Below are 17,697 nucleotides of genomic sequence, written 5' to 3' on the forward strand. Positions count from 1 at the left end.
AACCCTGCCTCTGTTCCTTACTAGCTGTGTAACCATGGCAGGTGACTTAGCTGCTCTGAGCCTCAGTTTCCTCACCTGTAAAATGAGGATAATAATACCTACCTCATAGGCTCTTGTGGGAGTTAAAGAAGTTAATGCGGGAAAAACAATGTCAGATACTTAGTAAACCCTCAGTAAGTATTATTTGTATCTCCATAGCTTAATACATTGCCTGATGTTCAACCTTCAGTCATTCAGCAAACCTCCTACTGTGTGCCCACCTAGCGCTCACCTACTGTGTGCCTGGCCTGTGCGAGGTAGGTACTGGGGATGGCAATCCTGCCCTCCTGGGACATGCAGCCTGGCCAATGACACGAGTATGTTAACTCATCAGCTCTTTGTATCTAGAGCTGGGCTAAGAGCTGGGGGAGGCACTGGGTGCTGGGGGTCCTGCCCCTGGGGTCAGGGAAGGCTGCCCTGAGGGCTAGCATTTGAGCTGAGATCCAAGGGGTGAGTAGTTCTCAACCAGGTCAAGTGCGGGTGGGCTGGGGTGGAGAAGAGTAGCGGTTAATTAGTGGAGAGGCAGTGAGAAATGTAAACAACTCTTCGTAGGCAGTAAAGAGCAGGAGACATAGAGGTTCAGAGCTGGAAAGTGAAATGGAGGGAGGATTGTTTGTAGTTACTTTTTTTTTTTTTAAAGATCAAGAGATGGGACTTCCCTGGTGGCACAGTGGTCAAGAATCCACCTGCCAATGCAGGGGATACTGGTTTGAGCCCTGGCCTGGGAAGATCCCACATGCCGCGGAGCAACTAAGCCCGTGTGCCACAACTACTGAGCCTGTGCTCTAGGGCCCGTGAGCCACAACTACTGAGCTCCCATGCCATAACTACTGAAGCCCGTGCGCCTAGAGCCCGTGCTCCCCAACAAGAGAAGCCACCGCAATGAGAAGCCTGCGCACCGCAACAGAGTAGCCCCACCCCCGCTCGCCGCAACTAGAGAAAGCCCGCGCACAGCAACGAAGACCCAATGCAGCCATAAATAAATAAATACATTTATTAAAAAAAAAGATCAAGAGATGCATTTAAATGCTGACAGGCAGGATTAGCTAGAGAGGGGGAGAGGGTGAGGATGTAGGTGGGGAGGGCTAATGTGCAGTGGCTGATCCCGAGGAGGAGAGAGGGTAGGGGGCCAGGGCGCATGGCTGGGGCTGCTCAGGGGGAGAAGGCCGTCTGCCTACAGGAGGACAATGGCGGGGGCGGGGGGGAGGGGGGGCGTGGCGGGCACAGAGGCAGGCAGGTCCATGGATTCGGATGTAGGTGCTCAAGATCTGTTGAATAAATAAGTGTTCTCCTGTAAGAACTTACAAATACGTGCTTCATTAAGGTTCATCATGACCATGAACACTAGGCACGTCCCGGCAGCCGATCTTAGGGTCCTTGTACACGAATCACCAGTGAGACGGTGGGGACATTTGCTCTCACCAGACAAGGAGAAGCCCAGCGCCCAGTGGGCTGCAGTGGGCTCTCTCTGTCACCTGTCACCGCCCTGTGGTGGATAACTTGACGTCATAAGCCGTGGGCTTGCTCACTCCTGCCCCAAACTAGTGGGCATCACTCATGCTAATCACGTGACTTCCCATGTTATGTTCATTTGGACCAACGCACAGTGTGCTCGATAGGATGGGGCAGAACATCTGGGGCGAGTGCTCCAGAAACCCATGTATTCCGGGGACCATCTGGTTTCTCTTACATGTGGGGAAGCTGAGGCCCAGGAGGGCAGGGAGGGTTAGTTAGCAACAGCTCAGTATTCACATAGGTGACCAAGTCTGTAAAACACTTAAATATATATATATGTATATATATATATATGTTGTTTGTCTGCTGACACAGTGCTGCGTTCTCCTGTAGGTGGCGGGGTGGCAGGGTGGTGGGGCTGGGGGCTAAGACTAAGGCTGCACGCTGGCTCACCTCTTCCTTTCTCCTCTTACCTCTTTTTCTTGCTCAGCCTACACTCTTGCAGCGCAGTGCTGAGTATACCACATTGTTTTATCCCTCCCTGCCTTGGCACATGCTGTTCCTACGGTTTAGAATACTCTTTTGGAGGGATTTTATGGACCAAAGCTTTCCCCTAAAATTCATATGTTGAAGCCCTGACCACAAGTATCTTAGAGTGTGATTATATTTGGAGAGAGGGCCTTTAAAGAGGTAATTAAGGTTAAACGAGGCTGTAAGGGTGGGGCCCTAATCCAATATGACTGGTGTCATCATAAGGACAGGAAGAGATACACAGAGGAGAGGCCCTGTGAGGACACAGCAAGAAGACAGTCATCGGCAAGCCAAGGAGAGAGGCCTCAGAAGAAACCAGTCCTGCCGGTACCTTGATCTTGGACTTCTAGGTTCCAGAACTGTGAGAAAATACCTTTTTGTTATTTAAGCCACCCAGTCTGTGATATTTTGTTGTGGGAGCCCTAGCAAACAAATACATGGAAGTCTTAATTTTTTTCTATACACAGATAATTGTTTCTTATAAAAGACTTAAGTACAGAGGTATACCAAGCAAACGCGAAAGTCCTTTCAAATCTCCTTTCTTGTTTCACTCCCCTCCCCAGAGGATACCCTATTTCTACCTTTGCTTTCTGTGTCTGCACATTTGTATTATTACGTACGTGAGACTTGCCTATGGATATTTTTCTACAGCTTGCATTTTTTCACTTAACAATATCATAGAGATTTGCTCTGTCAGCACAGAAAGGTCTTTCTCAATGTTTATAAACAGTATTTTAAAGTCTGTGCTATATCAGTTTATTTAAATATTCCTATATTGATGGGCTATTTCCAAGTTTTTCTTGTAATGAACATCTATGTAAAATCATATGTCTGCACGGATTTGCTGAGTCAAAGGGTCAGTGCATTTTATTTTGTTTTAATGTTGCATTTATTTATTTGACTTTTAATAGGTAGAACAATGACATGATTTCTAAGCATCAGAGCGTATAAAGAGAAAGCCTGTAAACCCACCATGACCTCTAACCCCTACCTCTCAACAGGCGCCCCTTGCTGTGCCCTTCTTGTGCACCCTTCCAGGTTAGTTTTCTTTTTCAAATGATTATATGATCAAAAAGGAATACGTGTTCCTTTTTCTTCCTCTCTACATAGAGTACAATATATACATTGTTCTGCAACTTGCCTTTTCTCTACTTACCATTATAATTGGAGGTCTTTCCACATCAGAATATAGAGAAAGTCCTCATCCTTTTTAAAAGCTGCACAGTTTCCCACTGTTCAGATCCATCATAATCTATTTAACTAGATTCCTAGTAATGCTCATGTAGTTTGTTTTTCATTTCTTGCTGTTCCAAACAAGGCTGTAATCAATAGTTCACGGTTTGTGCATTTTAGATTTTGGTAAATTGCCTCCTGATATACTGTCTTGACTCCTTTGTCTGTCTAGCAAAACAAGGCTTTGAACGGCCTTCAAGTATCACCTCTGCAAGCCTCGGCGCCCCCATCGTCATGCACTCTCTCTATTCTGCACCTCCTACACCTTCTAGGACTTCTCTGGGTGCACTGGCCCCACTGCACTGTAATTTGTTGATTGATGTATCTGTTCTCTCTCACTGGACTGAGTGAGAATCTCTTCAAGGGCAGAGATCATGTCTTGGTTATCTCTGTATCGCCAGTGCCTAGCACGGGCTTGGCTTTATTAAGTAGGTACTTAATAAATAACTCGGGAGAGGCAGAAGTGAATGTAGGGTGGAAGAAACAGTCATTCCCATTTGCCATGGGTCACCTGCATGCTGTCCTGAGGGGACACATGTAAAAGAGGAAAGATTCGTGACCCTGTTTCTTTCTGCCCTCATTGGGCCATTGCATGCATGGTGCCTGCCGTGTGTCATGGCAGGTTAACTGGAAGTGCTTCTTGGAGCGATCCAAGGAAAATGTCTGTTGTTTGCTGTTCTGGCTTCACATTTAATAACACATGAGCTTCTGACATCATTACCCCATTGCTGAAAACAGTGATGCAAATTAAACCGAGGGAGAGAGAGCATTTTCAATTAACTGGTCTTACCTCAATTTCCTGATACGAGTTGTTGATCATGGCTATTAGCATGTTGAGCAGCACGACCACCATGGTGACATTATAAACACCGTAGAGAACATAGCCAATGTTCTCGATGAATTTGTGGTCATATTTCAGCACCACCGAGATCACTTCAGACAAGCCAAAGATGGACCAAAATAAGGTTTTGAAGCTTTCTTCAACCCTGCAAGGAAACAGACAGTCCTCTCAGGAGGTTTGCATCTGCTGACACTTCTCACAGGAGAGTTGCCACTACCCAGACATCCGTGGTTACCCTGGAGTAGGGCTGGGGCTGCTAGCTGGTATCTGTACTCTGAAGTCATGAGATATTCAGGTTTCTAAGAAGACTTTGAAAGAACATGGTAAAGGGTAGACTCTTTCTTTTCCATTCAACCCTTTTATTGGGACCCTTGGCTGCAGCATCAGTTTTTATCTTGTTGCAATTACTTAAACATTTAAAATTAACCACCAGGGCAAATGTTTGTCCTTGTAGGTTATTAGCTTCAGAAAGCACACTCTTCCTTCAGTAGTCTCTTGAGTGTCTCTTCTCAGACTACCCAGCCCCACAGGAGAGGGAAGAGGATGGTGTTCGCTAATGGAGCCAGCATCATTGGCGACTGGGGCTTGCTGGGCATTTGACACAGGACAGCGTGCTTAAGCCCTGTGACCACCTCTGTGGTGGGCTGGCTTATTCCCTCCATTTGACAGCTGGAAGTACTGACGCTCAGAGCCTTCCATGCCTTTCCCAGGAACACTCAGCTGGCAGGTGGGTGCAAATCCAGGCATGTCAGAGGTTTTCAAAAGCAGGTCCTTCTAACCACTATGCTTTACCACCATCCTGGCTCTGGGTAGTGAGGCCAGCCACATATATCGGGTGCTCTAAACTGGGGATGAATTTTCAGGAATGAGAGTGATGAGTCTGATGTGTCCATGTTGATCAAATTCACCAGGTAACTGCCCAAACCTCACCCTGCAGCTCACTCAAGGTAGACACTGCATGTACTGTAAGGGCTGCCCAGGGAAGAGCTGGCTTTTAGGACACTGCTCTTTGACACTTGAGATTATCAAGTCACCAAATACACTGGTTTTAAGAGTAAGGCCCAAGCACGTCTCACAGTCTATACTTTGTGGCTCTGACCCTATATCAGGTTTGTGACACAGAATTCAATTAGAAAGCTGGATTTTGGTTGGGTGGTTTAGAACATGCCTGTGTGTGATAATATCTGAATGGTTAAGTGCAGGTCTTTTAGTTTGCATCCAGAGTTTGGGTCCTATTATGAGAAAGCACTTTCTTTTTTCTCTTTAACATTTCAGATTTTTAGCACTTACCACAAATGGCCAGGATTAGCTAGATCTCAGGAAAAAAAATCAGCGTTTTTTAAGGATTGGTATTTATTTGACAAGATGTACAAAAATACTAGTACTTGTCACTTTGGCTAAAAGTCCAAGACTGACTTGCATGAATTTTCAGCTCTCCTGTGTGTGTGAGAGTATGTGTGTGTGTATGTGTGTGTGAGTGTGTGCGTGTACGTGTGTGTGTGTGTGTCTAGCCAGCTGTTTGCTCATTCCCTGTGCATCTCAGAGTCTGAAAACTGAACACTGAACTGAGTTTTTGTTGTCATTATTTGTTTTTGTTTTCTTTTAAATCTGTGAGTTTGGAATATTTAATTTATCTTAGTTTTAGTAAGAAGGAATTTAGTTAGGGGTTTAGCAATAAAGACTGGGTATCGAGCTATTATTTTAGAGCTCCAGATCCTGATGCTATTCTGAGAAAGGGGCAAAACTGTTTCCTCACTTGAGATGCAGCGTCCATCTTGTGTGAAAAAGATGCCGTTCAGCCTGTGGGCATGATTCACTGCAGGTATTGCCTTCCATTAAGAAGCAATCTTTCATTTATCACCCTAGTGGAAGGGGACAGTGGCAGAGAGAATCTAAAACCACTGAATGAGCCCCAAATCAAAACTGAAAGGAGATGGCAGGACATGATTTCTCTGACACTTGGTCCCTTCCTAGCAGGGTCAGGTGAAAACCAGAGGACACGCTGTCCAAGGGAGGGGCTGGGCAAACAGGTACTGGTGCAGGATAATGTACTTACCAGGAACAACTTAAGAAGTGGATAATACATCCAACTGAGGGACATTTGACAGAAATTCATTTTCCCTTTCTTAACTTGGAGAACCCCACAAACCTTTGGCTGACATAAATGAAGCAAGCAATTCTAAGCAGTTCTAGAACACATCCAGGGAAAACCTTCTGCATTTTGATGAGGGAAGATGGCCTAGATTCGGCATGCGTTTTGTTCTCATTTGCTTCTTGCTGTGAATTTTGTTACTAAGCTCTGATTTATCCCTGGTGCCTTCCCTTAGGCATTCTGTGTTAATAATCTGGAGGGGACAGAGCCAGCCCACTAAGCAGTATGTGTTCCAGTAAAAGAAGAATATTTACCGATCCCTAAACCTATGCCTTTGCCCCTCCTCTAATACCCCACCTCCACCCCCGAGGCTTGGAATGCTCATCTGTTCAGTTTGTTGTCTGGGTGTCAGACAGTCTTCACACCTGTTTCATTTCTATTCTATAGCTTCAGGATTCACCTCTGGACTAGTATTTGGTCATGACCTCCAAGAGAGTCTAATTACAAGTGGCCCAGACTCACTGGGATTGCCTGAGTGGAAGTAACCCCCCTCCAAAGCAATAATCCTCTGCATCAGGCTGGGCAGGAAGGGATCTTAGCCAAACTATGCCTTTTTAACAAACTCTTCTATGTTCTTTAGGGAGTGTCTATAGCCCTTGCTTCCTCTTATCATGGGGCAAAATGAGTTGCAGTAACAAAGACTTCCTTTAAGGAAAAGCTGGGTTCATTGTCTTGGATCATCCATAACGGCTAGATTCACTTTTGGGGTCTCTTGGGACTTTCATTTGTACTCACACCCCGTGACATGAACTTTCAGTGGACTAACTGAATAGACTATTTTTGCTGTTGTTGTTTCTCAGAGGGGATATTATGGGCTGAGTTTATGTCCAGTTAGCTGGGCTAAGTGGTAAGCAATACACTATTTTATCCATAGCTCAAACCACCTAACTAAATAAATTCTAAATGGAATTGAAGCATTTAATGTTTAAAAACTACATAGTCAAAGCCAGAGTAAAATATTAGTAGTTATATAATCTTGGCCTGGGAGACGTTTCAAAACTACAGAGGGAAAGTTTGAAAGATATGCTCACGTAAAACTTTACTTGTAGATATTGAAAACATATTAAGTAAACATATAAGGCAAAAGACTGAGGAAAGGATTTGTATTTGCAACACATATGACAATGGATGATGTCTTTCTTACATAAAGAGCTCTTATAAATCAATATGAAATGATAGACATCCTTGTTGAAAAATAAAAGGAGGACAAAATCTTTCAGGAAAACTTGATGCTTTTTGTGGTGACAAGAGCTCCACAAGTAACTTGATAGGTCAGGTTTGTGGTGTCTTCTGGTTTAATATGTAGTGGGAAATAAGTGAAACGTGTCCTCACTGCATTGTGTTACGTTGACCTTGGAAACCTATAATAATATATGCTTAGAGAGAAGGCTGGCCTTGGAGAGGAGTGAGTAGTACATTCCTCATCCCAAGAGCTTGGGCACTGGAGCGAGCCCCAATGTCTTGTGAAGTAATGATGCTCTCTGAGTCATGTACCGGCCATCGCCCATAATTTTCAGGAGCTATGGGATACAGGGCATGGTGCAGAAGACCAGTCACTGAAGAGGTCTGGGACTGTCTTTCAAGAAGAAAGTATCTTGCAGTTGACGTAGATGATATTCACCATGAAGCCACTTGTCTCACAAAAAGTCCCCATTGTCAGATAGCTGGTCTCTAGGCTAAATTTGAGGTTCTTTACTGATAGGGATGCTGGCTGCTCGTTCCATATCCTCCTCCCACCCACTCTGGCTCTCTGCCAAGTTTGCCACAGATTCCTCCAATTGCGTCAGTCACAGGAATCTTCACAGAGATAGCCGGAGGAGTAAGAAAGCAAAGGTGCATACCTGGTTCAAATCCCAGCTCCATCATGTACCGGCTGTGTGAGCTTGGGCATCTTACAAAACCTGCTTGAGCCTCAGTCTGCTTATCTATGAAAGGGCTAATAGTACCTTATTATTAAGTTGCTGTGAAGATTAAATGGAGCAACCCATTTAAAGTGTATAGTAAGAGTCCAATAAATGGTACCTGTTATTTTTATTCATGTGTTTATTTGCCAAACATTCACTGAACTCCAGCTATGTGCCAGGCACCATACAGAGCAGGATGCAGGGGGCACAGAACTTGTTTATCTCTGTGGAGGTCCCAGTCTACAGCAAGCCCACTGGTGTGAGCCAGTGCTATAAGGCTGTGGGCAAGGATGCTCTGGTCGCCTTGCCCTACCCAGGAACACATACAACCCCATCAACCTTCGGGTGCCTCCACACAGGGCTGAATGGAGTTAACAATTCAGCTGCATACTGACTTTTCTGAACAAGGCCCGTTTTCCTTCCTATCTGCAAGGATCATCACCAACCCTTGATTTCATGCAAATCCTCTTTCTGATTTCTCCAGCCTGTGCTGTCTTTGATTGTTTGACTTCTGGCTTGCAGTGGAAGGGGCTGAGGTTTCATCAATAGGCCACCCTAGCCTAAGAACTGCTCCTAATGAAGTCAAAGGGGAAAAGTGCCTGAGAGTGACGTTGAATAGATCGTGATTCACCCTCCTCTTACCCGGTGGGGGGGTGTGTGTGTGTGGGAAGGTTGGGGCTGACTTATCATGCAGACGGCAGGAGCGAGGTAATCCGTTCTCTACCAGGTCTGTCTCGCCTGGATAACAGCACTTTAATAACGGGTTGTCTGAAGAGGCAGTTGTGTATGGGCCTCAGAGAACAAACGGATTAACAAGGCGAGGGTTTGGGGCAATTGTTATGGAAATTGCTGCTGCTTTGGGGTGCCATGAGGCCCTCCCCTCAGTGTCATGGAACTCTGCCCCCCACCCCAAACAGTTCAGTTCAGGGTTACCTACCCAAATCTGCAAGTAGCAGCCTCAAATTAAGCAGGAGGAATCAGCTCCTGAAAGGCTGTCTTCTCAAGTTCGAAGACAATAGCTGGCCTTGAGCTAGAGTTCTGCTGAAGCAGAAGCAATGCTCACTTGCCATCCCAGTGGGGACTGCTAGAAGGTGTTTGGAATCTAGAAAGACCTCCGCACCAGGGCTGTGCTTCTCTAATGCCCAGACCTGGAGACTGAGAGCAGTTGGACCAGCCTTGAGGGCAGTCAGGGCAAGAGTGTCCAATGCCTGAGGAAGTCTGGACCTCACCCCCACCATGGTCGTCTGAATCACCTCTTGGTTTATCCTGGGCCCTAAATGAGGCGTGATTTAGACGGTCCAGAAGTAGAAGAGTCTGGCCCCAGAATCAGGGCCGAGGAACTGGGATGCACAAAGCCCGGATTTATTCATACTGAGGGTCCAACTCTCCCCCTGATAGCCCGGTTGCTCCTTGAGGGCAGAGTTATGTTTTCTTCCCCCTTGAAACCCCAAACCTAGTGCAGAACCTGGCACACTGAAGGTGCTAACTAAATTCATTGTTCTTTGAATGAATGAGTCCCCGTTGCATATTCTGATTCCCTGTTCCTGATCCCAGTGTTGAGGTGAGGCTGTTGTAAAGCGGAGTACGGGTTCTGGGTTTAACTGTGAGCTTTTTGCTAAATAACTTTGTCTCGCTGTGCCTCTTTTTTTCTAGCTGCGGAATGGGAAAACAATAATCTCTACTTCACAGGGTTGTTGTAAATAAGTTAACAGAATGTTTGTGAGGGGTGCATAAAACACTGCCTGGCACAGGGCCTGAAAGACTCTTATACCCTACAATCAATTCTCAGAATAATCCTTTAAAAATATGAATCAGATCCTGCCTCTCTCATTTAGCAGCTTTCCACAGGCTAACAGTCAAACCTAGTCACCCAGCCAAGGCTCCCCTGACCTCACTCTGGCTCTCCCCTCACTCGGGGTGCTGTGCCCCTGACTTTAAACTTAATTGTCACATGGTCAGGTCAACCTTCTCCGACCATGTCTGAAGGAGGTCCGTTTCTCATTATTCTTTTGCATGACACTTTTATTTCCTTCCTAGCTGTCAGCACTTAACCTAAGATGTTCTTATTTGTCTATTTGTTTATCATCATCATCATTGTTATTATTTTGCCTCTTTTCCCATTCGCAGAGCATTGTGACCTCCACAAGGTCACGACTGGCTCACGTCTCTGCCATCAGTGCCCAGAACAATGTGTGGCTCACAGTGGGGGCTCAGGAAACATCTTTTGTCAATGAATGGTTGAAGCTGGGAAACTGAGGCACGGGGTGATGTGGTCTTAGCTTGCCTCAGACCCACTTAACAGATGTTTTTCTGCTAATATTCTAGAGCGAACCCTGGACAGTCCAGTTTCCTGTCCCTGTCACTTTGAAGAATGACAGTTTAAACCTTATTCCCATCCTAGAATTGAATTTTAGTGAATAAAGGGTCAGAATTTCCCCGTTGAAGATGCTACACTCAGTCTTAGAATAAGATAGAGGACTTGAGTCCCTTGAGGATAAGATAGAGGGGAGTGCCTGCAAATATGCTGTGAAGGCCTCATCCAAAAGGGCACATTTTCTATGGACCATCAGGTCTTTTTCCTCAAAACTTTGTGGGCTTTCAGCCCGTTCCGGAAGCGCAAAGCTACCAGGCTTTTAAAATTCATGTCATGAATAAACATGAGGAGAGGGTATAAATAAACATCGTATGAGAGTAGAATGTCTGCTGTAATAGGCACAATCATTCTAAAGTACCTCAGGGAAAGATCTATATTTTTATTTTTATCACTTGTTGGGGAATTATGTGAAGATAAGAAATTACATTAGACCCAAACTATCTTTTTGACACATAAAGGTCATTTCCAGATGCCCAGCCTGTATGAGCCTGACCTGGGCCACAGCATTGACCACTGCCATCTCCTCCATCAGGTCTCAGACCTCTCTGTGCTAGTTTCTCCACATGAAAATGGGCATAAAGAGTTCTCTCATTCCCCCCAAACCCTTATGCCTAACTTGAATTCATAAGATGAAAGGTGAGATTATAACTTTCAAATATGATAAAGTATGATGATAATGCTTCTGTATCAGGGATGCCCATATTTCAACACGGGCCCAGGATCCTGGGAAAATCTCTCCTCGTTAAAGCCCAGGAGGCTGACTGCATTCCACATTCGCACCTGCACACACATTCAGCATGCAGAGGCCATGGTCCCATGATGCTGTGCTGATTTCTCTTAACTGGCCATTGGTTATGATGAGCTTCATGAGGGCAGACGGTATAATCCAGCCTTGGCTGCCCTAGTGGGACCTCCTCTGCAGGTGAATCCTTGTTGGGGCTGTGGCCCTTTGCTATCAGAAGGCCCCTCTGGCTCATCACTCCCTTCTGGATGTTTCTGGGCCTGTATGGCTCGCCTGACCATCTCCCTTTTCTCCCTTCCTTGGGCCAGGGAAGTCTCAGGCTCTTTTGTTTGTAAAACACAACATGGCATTTTTAGCTTAAGGGCCCCATTCACCCCCTCAGCAAGTCTCTGCTTGTCCCTTGGTGCTGAGGATGGGCCCTCTTTAAGGCCCCACTGCTCCTGCAGTCCTTTAGGATATGGACCACTTCAGCCATGCTTTTGGGAGGTAGATCTGAGCGTTTGACTTCAGCTCTGCTGGGTATGGGTCCTGGGGAAGGTCAAAGCCCCTATATCTTTCCTGAATCACCGGGACCTTGCCCTCTTACCCATCATGCTCTCCTTGATTCCCTCCCCACATCCTTTTAGGGCCTTACCGATGTCAAAACCTGGAGAACGTCCTCCTTCTCCCCCCCTCCCCAGCCCCAGCCACGTGCAGGCAGTCACCGTGGTTCATCCACTCTAACCTCAGCCTCCTTCTCCATCCCCTGTCCACAGCCTCTTCATGGATCTATCAGCTCCCTTTGGGGCTGCATTTCCTTCACAACATTGGCTCAGTTGTAAACGAGCCCTCATTCCTGTGACTATTTGATTAATACCTGTCTTCCCAACCAGTCTGCAAGTTCCATGAGGGGAGGAATCCTGACTTCTTATGCTTCTGCTCATAAAACCCCCAGCACCAAGCTCAGGCATCCCCTTCCATCCTCTCCCATCCATTCCAACCCATCCTTTGCACTGTTGCCACAGCACACTTACTGAGGGCAGATCCGACCATGCTTCCTCTTTTTTTTTTTTTTTTTTTTTTTTGCGGTATGTGGGCCTCTCACTGTTGTGGCCTCTCCCGTTGCGGAGCACAGGCTCCGGACGCGCAGGCTCAGCGGCCATGGCTCACGGGCCCAGCTGCTCCGCGGCATGTGGGATCCTCCCGGACCGGGGCATGAAACCGTGTCCCCTGCATCGGCAGGCGGATTCTCAACCACTGCACCACCAGGGAAGCCCAGGAAGAGCTTACTTTTGGGCAGATTTCTTACTTGCACCTTGGCCATGGGGCTTTCCCCTCAGCCTTTGCTTTTAGCTCCTAGAGTTTCTTCTGCTCCTCTTTCTGTTTCTGCATGAATATCTTATCTCATCCATCTTCTTGGTCTGTTTCTTGGGCTGCTTTAGGGGCTTCTTCTTGCCACCTTTGTGGCCAGACATGGTGTTTGCTGTCCCTTCCCCAGACCCTGCCACTGGAAGCGGCTTTTGTTGTTGTTAAGAAAATTTTCACGTATTATGAGGCATTGAAACATCTGAACAAATCCACATCTGGGCAATGAGGCAGCTGCTTTCTCCTTCACTTAAAAATGCCCTTCTCCTTTACCTTAAACAGGCTGGAGTGCCCTCCTCCAAGACCCTCCGTTTAGGGTCACCCCCTCCATGAAGACTTCCCTGACCCTGCCAGGCAGAGTTCAGTGCTTCCTCCTCACTGTGCTGCCCAAGTACCCTTTGATGATGATCACATGGTGTAAAATAACTGATGCACCCCCCCTTTTTTTTTGGAATTCCCTACTTGTCTGTGCATTCCTCAGGGATGGGAAGATTGTCTTATTAATCTCTATGACGCCAGGGCCAAAACAGAACTTGGCATGGAGTAGCTGCTTCATAATGTTTGTCAAATGAATGAGCACACTTTGGAAAAGAAACCTGCTTTACCCAGGGGACAATCACAGGCTGATTATTGAGAGTTGAGATGCAGAATCATCAGGTTCTCAGTGATAATCAAAATCTGAATTTAGTATGCTATTCTTTAGAATTTCGTGTCACAGGAAAGTGACCCAACTTTTAAAGGCACTCAGCTTCTACCTTAGAGCATAGGCCCTGGTATGGGAGTGGGGGAATGTCAGGTAAAGAGGTGGACGACAGGCTTGGAGCCATGCAGATCTGGGTTCAAATCCTCTTTTGGCTCTGTGGTTGGGCAAGTCCAATATCTCACGGAGCTTCAGGTTCTTGGTAGTAGTATCTATGTCATTCCGTTGTTGTGTGGATTAAACGAGAGGGCAGATCATGTGTCTGTCATGAGTTGTTCCACAGCAGGGTGGTGTGGTGGTCCTGGGGTGGTGTATGTGTGGGCAGAGTCTCAAGGAGCCTCTGCCTCAGCCCCAGTGCCCATCTCCAGGTTCACTGGAAGGAGGAACTGGCTTTCCTGCAGCCCCACTGAGGTGGGTGGAGCTGAGTCAGTGCCTTCTGCCCCTGGTGTGCATATGAGTCTCTCTGTAGGGTATGGAAATTTTCCATGACTGTCATGGAAAATAGGAGCTTCTAATTTTGCCTAGCACTGCTGAAGTTCCTTCCATTAAAATGATCCCTGGGGAACGGCATAACCTTAAGAGAGGTATTTTTTGATTAGCAGTGTCTCCACCCGGCTATGCTATGAAGCTGACTCCACAACAGCCTTTAGAAAAGATTGGCTGGGATCATCTTTTGAGGGTCAGGGCCTACATTTTTTTTTTTTAATTTATTTTTGGCTGGGTAGGGTCTTCGTTGCTGCACGCCGGCTTTCTCTAGTTGCGACGAGCGTTGCAGTGCACAGGCTTCTCATTGCGGTGGCTTCTCTTGTTGCGGAGCACGGGCTCTAGGTGCACGGGCTTCAGTAGTTGTAACATGTGGGCTCAGTAGTTGAGGCTTGCAGGCTCTAGAGCGCAGGCCCAGTAGTTGTGGCGCACGGGCTTAGTTGCTCCGCAGCACGTGGGATCTTCCTGGACCAGGGCTTGACCCCGTGTCCCCTGCATTGGCAGGCGGATTCTTAACCACTGCACCACCAGGGAAGCCCAGGGCCTACATTTAATCTCCAGTCAAAATTAAGAGGGGGAGGCCAAGTTCACCCAAAGAGAAGACCAGTAGCCCATCCTGGGTTATGTTAGAGAGCCCTTCACTTCCCTGCTCTGGGTCCCTTCATTGCCCCCAGCCCCTCCCATTCTTCTTTGTGTACCTGTCCTCTTATGGTCACCAGTCCGAGTATAGGGAAGGCCACCCTTTTCCTACACATTCTCACCCAGCTGTATTTCATTAGTGAGCCAAGGATTTTTGTCTCTGTTTTTCCAACACTGAAACTAGAGTGCTGGACCCCAAGGTTTCCATATGATCTCTAAGCAGAAAGCCTTTGCCTATGGAACATGTGCATTCCAGCAAAGGTGGCTGCACAACAAAACTGCAAAAAGCAAATCCTATTTGTCTACTGACTTCCATGATAAAAATCAAAGGTATGTTCCCAATAAGAACAAAATTTCTAACAGTTGGAATTGAGAACTTTAAGACTCTTTGAAAGAAAATGCATTTTCAGGCGATTTCACCTCCACTTCCTTACCCCCGTCTCAGGACACTTAGATTTTATACTCTGGGAGCATAAAACTGGTCTGCACACCTTCTCCTCCTCACCTCTGGTCATTTTGCAGTTTCTAACAGAAGTGACTTAGAGACAGTGAGCTGCCAGCTGGTGCCCATCTGTCACGCGCAGGCAGGCCCAGCTCACCACCCAATAACCCGTGCGCACACGTGCCCCTTTTCCTGCTCCTCCCTTCACGCCAGCCCCCGACACTGAAGCAGCTGTGAAACATAACCAGACCTTTGGTTCTGAAGGGAGAGGAGGCTGGAAAGTTGCCTCCTAACTGCTCCTAGGATGTGACGGCAGACCATGCTCTCCGCTGGAATCTGGCTACGTATTCTGACTGCACAGAGCTTGAAATCCTATCAATAACACACTCACTTAGGTTAACAAGCTCTTTTTGTTTTTCAGTGCGCAGAGCTGAGCGTGGTCTGTCTCCCCATCTGAGTAATGATGAGGTAGAATCAGGTCAGCATTTCTCCCTGTGTGGTCCTAAGACCACCTATATCGGAATCCCCCAGTGGATTGTTTGGGCTGACTTCTAGGCCTACCTGGAAAGGAGGTAACTAGGCTCTCTCAGGGGTGGGGTCCGGGAAGACTCAGGTTTAGCCATCTCCCTGGATGATTCCGGTGTGGCCTGCGAAACGCTGGTCTCAGTGAAGACTGTTCATACTGTGTGTTTATTCATACCTTGGGCAGAATCAGTTCAGGCTGTCTGTTTTCCTCTACCTCCCCTCACTGAGGTCTGCCAGATGGACGGGATGGGAATTTGGGGGTGGGGAGGGAGGTATGGTGATTCCGGAACTGGAACACACTGGAGGTTAGGGCAGGGCCTGGCTGAGGGCTGTGGGTCTGTTGCTGGTGGAGAAACCTTTCTTCTTCTCTTTCCTTTTGTCCCAGGTTGTCTCTCCCCCTTCCATCTGGGACAGGACTATAACTCAGTGGGATTCGGGTGGGACTGGCTTTTGTGAGCTGGCCTGGGCCCACACCCCTAGGTGAACAGGGCTCTTGTGACAGACAGCTAGCTGTCTGTTGGTTCCTAACAGCTGACTTTCAAAGTGGACTCCCTTAGGGACCCAAGCTGTCCTTGAACATGGCTGGGGTGGGGGTGAGGGGGGCCAAGATAGGGGAAGAGTACCCACAGTGTGCTCCAGCCCAGATTTCCTTTCTGGAGCGTTGAGTCTTCTGACTCTATAGAAGCAGCTGAGAGGACCATCTGACCCTAGAGCTCTAAATTCCACACACAGACAGAGGGCGCCCTGGGGGTGGGCCAAAGGGATGATCCTGAGCTGGGCAGCGTGGCCCGGGTGTGGGCTGTTATGAAGCATTCACCAAGGGAGTCACTGGACTTCATCATCAACATTGCTGGCGCTCAGAATAGCTCTGCGTCCCCCTCAAGCACGAGCATCCTTTATCCTCCTGTGGCTTTTTGCTTATCAGAGAAGATCTCTGGGGGCTGGGGGTGGGGGGCGATACGCTCCAGAGAGCAGTCAAAAGGTAAGAGATGACATTTACAAAAATCCATTCTTTCCTCTCCACTTCACCACTCTGTTGACTGTTTTCCTGTTCAATCAAATCCTATTCACAACTTCACATCCCATTTTAGGAGTTGCCAAGGCGATAAATATCCTGTCCTTTCTTTACTGTGCTTGCTTTCGCCTTTTTCTCTCCCTTGCCCATCCTGGAGAGCCTGAATCCTCTTTGGTTGGGTTTCTCACATCTAGAAAGCTCCATTCAGTTCCCAGCAATGGGACAAGCCAATTGCTTTGGCCCTTCCTCCTGCTGTTACCTTTCCCCATGACTTTTCCTGATCCCAGAGACTCCCTTTATAGATTGGCTGTGCTGTGTCCAGCTGAGATCTGTGGCCTGGACAGCCCTGCTCTTAAGTCATGACGTTTTTCATTTTTCATGTGTCGCGCTACCAACTTTCGGAGGGACTGTGGGCTGACAGTACAGCCTCCTTGTAGGGGGAGCAAAGGGGAATTGCACAGAACACCCAGGGCAGGAGAAATGGGACAGAGGTCCTCATGGTCAGATTCCTAGTCAACTGCTTATCCTACTGCCTCGAATCTGGCTTCCTTTCTCCTGTTGATTCCCTCATTCTTGTTTACGAAGCATTTAGTGAGCAATGCTACGTACAAGACATCGTGCTAGACTGGAAACACAGGAGGGACATCAGGGCTTACCACGGAGGGTGAGAGTCTTTGTGTATTGACTGACATCTTGACATCAATAAACGATGCATCCCACACTGAGTGTGTACAGTTAGCTTTGCCTCTAGCAGATCCAGAGCAAATTTGCTTTGGGGTGATTCAAGCTTATTTCATTCCTTCAACAGTTAATCACTGAGTGCTGGAGTGCTATAAAGTAGTCCAACTGATCCACTCATGCACTTGGCCTGATCTGGTGGGCAGTTGGTAGGCTAGGTCCCTGTCCAGAAAGGTCCTATAGAGCCAGTCGGTCCCCAGGTGTCCTTTCTTACAGCTCATCCTGCCCCCTCCTCCTTATTACTCATCATTCCCATTATGATCACTATTATTCATTGAAGGCTTATTATATGCCAAGCACTATATTCAATCTGATTTCTTCCTTTTGGATCCTTACGACAATCCTGTGAAGCTGGCCATCTTGGTATTCTCACTTCAGAGCTGGGGACATGAATGCCCAGGGGGCTTAAACACTTGCCCGAGGTCACACAGCCAGTAAGAGGAGAGCTCAGACTGAAACCTAGTCTGTCTGAGCCAGGGGTGTGTGGTGTGCTGAGACACAGAGCCAGGCACCCCTCGGGTGCGTTTCTCAGCGCTGGCC

General features: G+C 47.3%; 1 protein-coding gene and 1 long non-coding RNA gene across 3 annotated transcripts in view; one reads left to right on the forward strand and one right to left on the reverse strand.

Moving 5' to 3' along the window:
• Positions 1 to 1,192, forward strand: part of LOC137221698 (uncharacterized) — a 31,044-nt gene extending 29,852 nt beyond the window's left edge. For both annotated transcript variants that reach the window (XR_010942120.1, XR_010942121.1), the window contains 2 exons: positions 199 to 296; positions 680 to 1,192. This is a non-coding gene — a long non-coding RNA (uncharacterized lncRNA). The remainder of the gene's footprint in view (positions 1 to 198; positions 297 to 679) is intronic.
• TRPC7 (transient receptor potential cation channel subfamily C member 7) overlaps positions 1 to 17,697 on the reverse strand; it is a 123,242-nt gene that overhangs the window by 11,865 nt on the left and 93,680 nt on the right. Inside the window, exon 7 of the mRNA XM_067731820.1 lies at positions 4,049 to 4,244. Within this exon, the coding sequence (XP_067587921.1) occupies positions 4,049 to 4,244 (196 nt within the window). The remainder of the gene's footprint in view (positions 1 to 4,048; positions 4,245 to 17,697) is intronic.

The sequence above is a fragment of the Pseudorca crassidens genome, chromosome 3 (genome assembly GCF_039906515.1).
Source record: "Pseudorca crassidens isolate mPseCra1 chromosome 3, mPseCra1.hap1, whole genome shotgun sequence".
NCBI lineage: Eukaryota > Metazoa > Chordata > Mammalia > Artiodactyla > Delphinidae > Pseudorca > Pseudorca crassidens.